Source organism: Cloeon dipterum, chromosome 1 (assembly GCF_949628265.1).
Source record: "Cloeon dipterum chromosome 1, ieCloDipt1.1, whole genome shotgun sequence".
NCBI lineage: Eukaryota > Metazoa > Arthropoda > Insecta > Ephemeroptera > Baetidae > Cloeon > Cloeon dipterum.
In genome coordinates this window covers 15,599,224-15,605,367 of record NC_088786.1, presented here as the reverse complement: position 1 = coordinate 15,605,367, position 6,144 = coordinate 15,599,224, and the positions used below count along the sequence as shown (strand labels likewise).

Here is a 6,144-nt window from a genome sequence, read left to right as displayed (position 1 = left end):
ACCAAAATTGGATAGCAGGAGAGTCGGGAGACGCGCGCACGTTGCGTATATGTTGCGTCTCGCGAGCTATTCAAATTAATGAGATCAACGTTTGTGTCAGAGACGGGCAGGTATTGAGCAGGTTTTGTCAGCGGAAAAAGAGCGAACTCTCTGCCAGTGCGTGAAAGACTTGTTGGAGGGAGATGAAAAGGCGCATTGAGCAATTAGTTTTAATGATAAGAGCAGACGCCATTAGCTCCATCGCGTTTTATTCGAGAAAACAGGAATTTTACAATCCTGGAGGTTGCGTGTTCCAAATGAAGCTGTGAAAACCGTCGCTGTCGTCGCCAAATGAAAGGAAATCTCTTTTCATAGCCCTGGAGTCTTGTGACGGCAACGGAACACAAAAATGGTCGTATTTTTAATTCTGTGAAAAAGGGGTATGAAAGGGGTAAAGCAAAAATATAGCCTCGCACGCATTTTGCCTCGCTTTCCAACTCGGATATGTTCTACAAACACTCATTCTGCTGACTATTTATAATGTTTCCGCGCCGGCAATCAATATAAAAAAGCGCCACGGCCATAAAACAACTCTGACGGTTCAATGCATGTACGGAAGTGGAAATTTCGGGATAGGAAAGGGGTCGAATAAAAACCTCTGCAGCAATGAAAAGGCCTCTGTGTCGGTCTTTTCATGAGATGCGGACAAATCTCCTCTAGTCTCTTGCACTCCACGCAAAGAGAGTTCATGGCGATAAAGACTTATATAGTAGGACTTCACTTTTGATTTTGGCGTGCAAATAAAGATCCTTCGACATAAAATTATCAAGTCGATAGTACTTAAATCGTCGGTTGCGCTGCGATTTAGCGCCAACGCACCAAAGCGGGTTTGAACTTTGTAAAAAGCACGACTTGAGAGGCGAGCTGGCTGCGTTGCGGCTCTGTGACGCACAAGAGCACACGCACGCTGCCACCGGCAGTCCGTTCAGAGAGGTGTACGTTTCTCTATGTGAGGCGCCAGTCGTTTCTCCTCCGTGCGTGCGGTGAGCAAACACAGGCAAGTAGCGGAGAATTGCACTAACGCAGCTCACTTGCACAGCGAAACGCAACCGAGCACCTCTCTGAACGGCCGTCCAGTGAAGGCGTGCGTCAAACCGCCACACAACGCAGCCAGCCCGCCTCTAAAATGGTGCTTTCCACAAATTACAAACCCGCTTTTGCTAAATTGCGTTTCCGCGGTACACGCAGCGCGACCGACGGCTAAAATATTACTATTGTGTCGATGAATCATTTTTGCACGCCACATCAAAAGTGAAGTCTTACTTTAATCCGCACATAAATGTATGGGATAAATCGCACATGCACTTCTAACATAAAATAAGCAGCGCTCTGTGCTCTTTGAAATATCATTGTCAGCAGTTTTAAAGCTGTAAACAAATGGCATTGCTTTGAAAATAATATTTACATCACGTACGCCTGCTTTTACCGATGTTATGCAAGCCCGCCGCACATACGTGACAAGCCGGTCACCTAAACTGTGAAAAGCAGGCGAAGGCGGAGCAAAATGAATCGCAACGTCGACTGTTTGTAGCAGCGAACACGTTTTGTGCCACTTGCGCTCAACTTGATACGCTTTAAAATGCATATATACGCTGCTTATTATACTTGTGTATGTATCTCAGCTCCACACGTACGTCCATGCTATTTTTTCATATTCTTGTTCAAGTAGAGAGCCTGAAAACAAACAATGGTGTGTTCTTATGTATCTGTTGGGTAGTGTTCTCTTATTATAAACTTTTTGAAACAATTTGGAATTAGCACTAAAGCATTACTTCCTGAAATTGGTTTAATTTGGAACTTTGACTCATGGACTTTGAGGGAATGCATTTAAAATACCAGAATAATTTTTTATGAACCTCTGCACATAGCACTTCCCGTGGGCAATGGGCTCACCGGGTCCCAGGTCCCAATAACACCGCCGAATGGATAACATGGAACAAAAGTGACCCGAGTGGCTGCTGAGGAGCTTGGGCCCAATGTGGCCATATTTTCGCCTCCCCGCACCGAGATCTTTTATTGAAACGCCTGCAGACATTTGTCCTTAAAGCCACTGGAAAGGTGTGGAAACCAGCAATGGTGAGTCAAGTTATTAATAAATATCAAAATTAATAATTATTATATTGAGAGCTGAAAATGTTAATGCTACCTTTTTATCGACGTATCTGAGAAGACCTGTTTCTCATATTCAACCGTCATCATCATCTAAACGTTGGTGCGGATTTTTTCGTATACCTTCCCTGCTTGCTGGAAAAATAGTCTATTGTAATATTATCAAGTTACGTTTGCGATTTCCCAAAAAGATTGCATTGCCTGGAGAAATTCGTGTTTAAAAATAATTGCTTGGGTAAAAACAGAAAAAGTTAATCAAACAGATAGTAAAAGCAATTTAATTCACTGAGAGTGAGAGTATTCCATTTAAAACAGTCTACTTATTTGATTATGCGTATTTAATTTGATTTGAGACCTTTGAAATTTGAATCTTACATCCTTGAAGAAATACATCGAATCGATTGGAATTCGCTGTTTCGCTGATTACACTTGCGCTCCAATCCATCAGTAATTTACCCTTCTGGCGGGTGCCGAAAAAACCAGTTTGCCGTAAAATTTGATTAATGCTGCAGCAAATGTTTTGAGCACGCGGCGGCACTTAGCGGGCTGAAGCAGGGTAAATGAAGCGTGTGCGGCAAGATATATATTGAATTTAACATTAGGTAAACAGGACGGCGTAATTATGTTATCCCCCAAAAGATATGCCTTGAGCGCGCCCAGAATACACGCCGCGCATTGCTTTCAGCGCGCTGCTTTCTGGCTTCTTTGGAGCAAATAACCCCCTGAAGAGACTCTTGTTGTGTCAAAGAGTATGCCCTGCTTTGTGCGGAAAATTTGCAACCAAATTTTCAGTTGCTAGGCTCTGCTCTGCATACGATCAAAATTTTAGAGCCTATTTCTGAAGCCGTGTTGGGATGCTTTCAGTCTCCTCTCGAACCTCATATATACTTACACCCTACAGTTTTAGAACTAATTGAAAACTAATTCCTCAACCTTCTTCCATGCTCACGCACCCCCTTTTTAATTCTAAAAAAAACTCCTGAAATACCTCAGTTGCAAAATCTGTGGTGTTACAATCTTTCCTGGAATCAGTTATTGTTAATTGCTTCTCGTAAAAGTTTCCCTGTATACATACGTTTAGAGTTGAAATGTTCACGATTTTCTCGTGCATATGGAATCGTCAGAGTAAATATGTGTATATTTTTGTACACATGTGTACTGACTGTGGCATCGACTTTGCTTTTATTTTCCCGATGGAAAGTTTTTGATTCTGGAATGGTCATTTCCGATGCTTTTTGAGCAGTGGAATTTATTCGGCGAAAAGTTGGACGTGTAAGCCTGCTCTTGAAAGCAAACCGCACAGCACGCTATCATTTTGCAAGTAACAACAAAATGCGACATGTGCCGTATATTCGCACAAAAGGCCAGTTGAGTGGCGGGTCCCAGCTGCAGACAGCTCCCCTTTCAAAAGCCTTTCTGGCTTTATTTCCATTGCCTCTCAAATAGGATTTTGGATGAATATTTTTCCATTCCTGGGCCCCACGCTGTTGTTCTCCAATTTCATAAGCGTATTTCAAGGAACAGAAATTCCGAGCATATTAATATCATATTAAACCACGCAGGGACACCAGAACAGAATTTGGCCAACCGCACGAGGTCTGCCATTTATGCACAGCCGCGTGCGCCAGGTCTTTTCAACGCCGAGCTTATTTGTTCTCACAGTGGCGTGCCTGGATGCCCAACGTACCATTAATGAACCTGCCCCTGATGCGAATTTTTTTATTACAAATTCCTCTCCCAATTTAATTTTTAGAGCTATGTGACGAGGTATTTCATGAAAATGAGGAAAGTTCGGTTCAAGAATTTACTATTTAGCAGCCAAGTTGAATATTTCATAGTCAGCTTTGCTCCAATCATAAACGAATTTCCCCGTCACGAATTTGCTCCTGGCACTTAACCAATTGATTTTCTGCTCCAACAATTCTATTCCCGTGACGCCCCTAACTCGGTGGCGGTACCATTTCCTTTGCTGATCTGGGAGGCTTGTGACGTCACAGCCGACTAGGTAATAGGGTTATGTAAATGCCAAAATTGGAATGTTTGCCTGACAGATATTTATTGAAAAAGTAATCATCCAGCAGGCGGAGCCCTGCTTGTGCTCGCTCATGTGTACACACATGTAAATTTATCTTCCAGACTTGCTCATCACATTGGACAACAACAAAAACAAGCAGAGGGAATCATATTTTAACGCAAAACTTTTTATCTCTTTGATCCTAAATCTCCATACCTATACTGACAATAAGTAAAAAATGAACAAATAAGGAACACGCCCGACTGGGCTACAACTTGGCTGAGCTATTGTGGTGTCTCTTGAGCCAAACTTTGATAAGGTCGTGAGCAATAGCTCCAGGGGGTGGAAGCCAAATTTCTCCCTCAGGGGGTGGCTTCAAAGCCGCTGCTCTGTTAATTGCTTTGCGCAATCGAGTGGGTGTGAACCACGCTGCGTCCTCCAGTTCATCTTTGTCGATATCAACCTAATTAACGTGATGGGGCAAGTAACTCAATTACAGTGCTGACAACACGAGTAAAAAATTGTTGCTGCTTACCACGCCTGGTAGAACAGTTGCTATGCAACCAAGCATCAGCCGACCTGCTGGGTATGGCCAGTATTGCGAGGCTATATATTCCACTTTGCTGGTGGATAGACTCACTTCTTCAGCGACCTCCCTACTAACGTTTTCCTCCAGGGACTCACCTATAGCATCATATTAAAATTGCTGTTTATATTTTTCATCTATATTGCTTGAAACATTAAAATGAAAGGCAACTCAAAGCCAACAATAATGAAGAATATTACAAATTTAATGCTGATCTAAATTTAAAATAATAAATCCAAATAATTAACGCTAGTATTTAAATTTTATTTTATCCTAAAACAAAATTTATATGTCTGACATCCAGATTTAAAACGCGGAGCTGCTGTGAATTAAAAAAAATATGCTGTACCTGCATCAACAAATCCAGCCAAACAGGAAAACATGCCTGGAGGATGCCTAGGCTGTCGTACAAGCAGAACCTGTGAGTGGTCCTCATTTTCGACCAGCGCAATGCCAACGGGCGCCGTGTAAGGATACTGGGGAGTATCGCAGTTGGTGCAGACTTTGTGACTGTGCCCAGCCGCCGGTTTGACTGCACTGCCGCATTCTGGACAGAAATTTCTTCTTCGTCTCCAAGTGAAAAGGGCGCGGCTCTGTGGAATTAAATCAGTTTATAAACTTAGCGTTGATTTACTGAATGACCACAGAAATTTAATCTAAAGAGTGCAAAGTTTCATGATCACACGTACTTGTGAAACTAGGGCGGACTGCTCTGAGGACAATAGGAATAATGATTGCCTCAAGTGCACAAACTTGCCGTGCAACTTTTCTTCCCACTGGCTCTGCTCCTCTGGGGATAAACTGGGAACTTCAATGGCGAATCTGCACTTGTCACTCCCTCTGGCAACGTCCACAAATACAGCGTTGTCTTTAACGTCGTTTTGTAAAACTTCCACATCTGCAAGATTAATTATTTAATGTAAGTATTACAACATAATCCGTAAAATATTGGAATAAAATAAAATATAATATTTCTTTCAAACCTTGGAAATTAATTTCGGCAAGACTTCCTCTTTGTGCTTTGGAAATTAAAACTTTCCCCTCTTTGCGTACAAAAATAAAATATTTTGCTTCGTGCAGCTGCTCGTCGCTAAATTTGTCAACTTGCTTTAACTTTTGTTGCAACCTCAGTCTTTGGACATCAGACAGTCCTCGTTTTGGTGTCGACATGATAATTACAGCACTTTTAACGGATGACACGCGAAAACCTCCTGATTTCTGATAAGTCCTAAAGCAGCCGATTGCTACTTGACGCAACATACCTGTCAGACCTTGAGCGTAATCAAATTTAGTCAACTAATTTAAATATGTGAAAAATCGACGACTAAAGACTAATCTCTTCCCTCCGGTCTGATAAATGTGTGGCACCACGCCCCCTTTTTCATCAGCTGCATGT

The 6,144-nt window shown here is 42.3% G+C and overlaps 1 protein-coding gene across 1 annotated transcript; it reads right to left on the bottom strand.

The window, feature by feature from the left end:
- Window positions 1–4,179: 4,179 nt before the first annotated feature.
- Window positions 4,180–6,102, bottom strand: LOC135948556 (NAD(P)H pyrophosphatase NUDT13, mitochondrial-like). Its single transcript, XM_065497898.1, has 5 exons — window positions 5,732–6,102; window positions 5,438–5,646; window positions 5,098–5,341; window positions 4,698–4,846; window positions 4,180–4,625 (listed from the first exon to the last, which is right to left on the bottom strand). Exons 1-5 carry the CDS (start codon window positions 6,006–6,008, stop codon window positions 4,431–4,433), a joined length of 1,074 nt encoding a protein of 357 aa, XP_065353970.1. The 5' UTR covers window positions 6,009–6,102; the 3' UTR covers window positions 4,180–4,430.
- Window positions 6,103–6,144: the final 42 nt, after the last annotated feature.

Coding starts and splice junctions, on each gene's coding strand:
- LOC135948556 (XM_065497898.1), bottom strand. CDS start 6,008: ATGTTGCGTCAAGTAGCAATCGGCTGCTTTAGGACTTATCAGAAATCA. Junction 5,647..5,731: donor TGCCGAAATTAATTTCCAAG/GTTTGAAAGAAA, acceptor TTAATCTTGCAG/ATGTGGAAGTTTTACAAAAC. Junction 4,847..5,097: donor GGCTGGATTTGTTGATGCAG/GTACAGCATATT, acceptor ATGATGCTATAG/GTGAGTCCCTGGAGGAAAAC.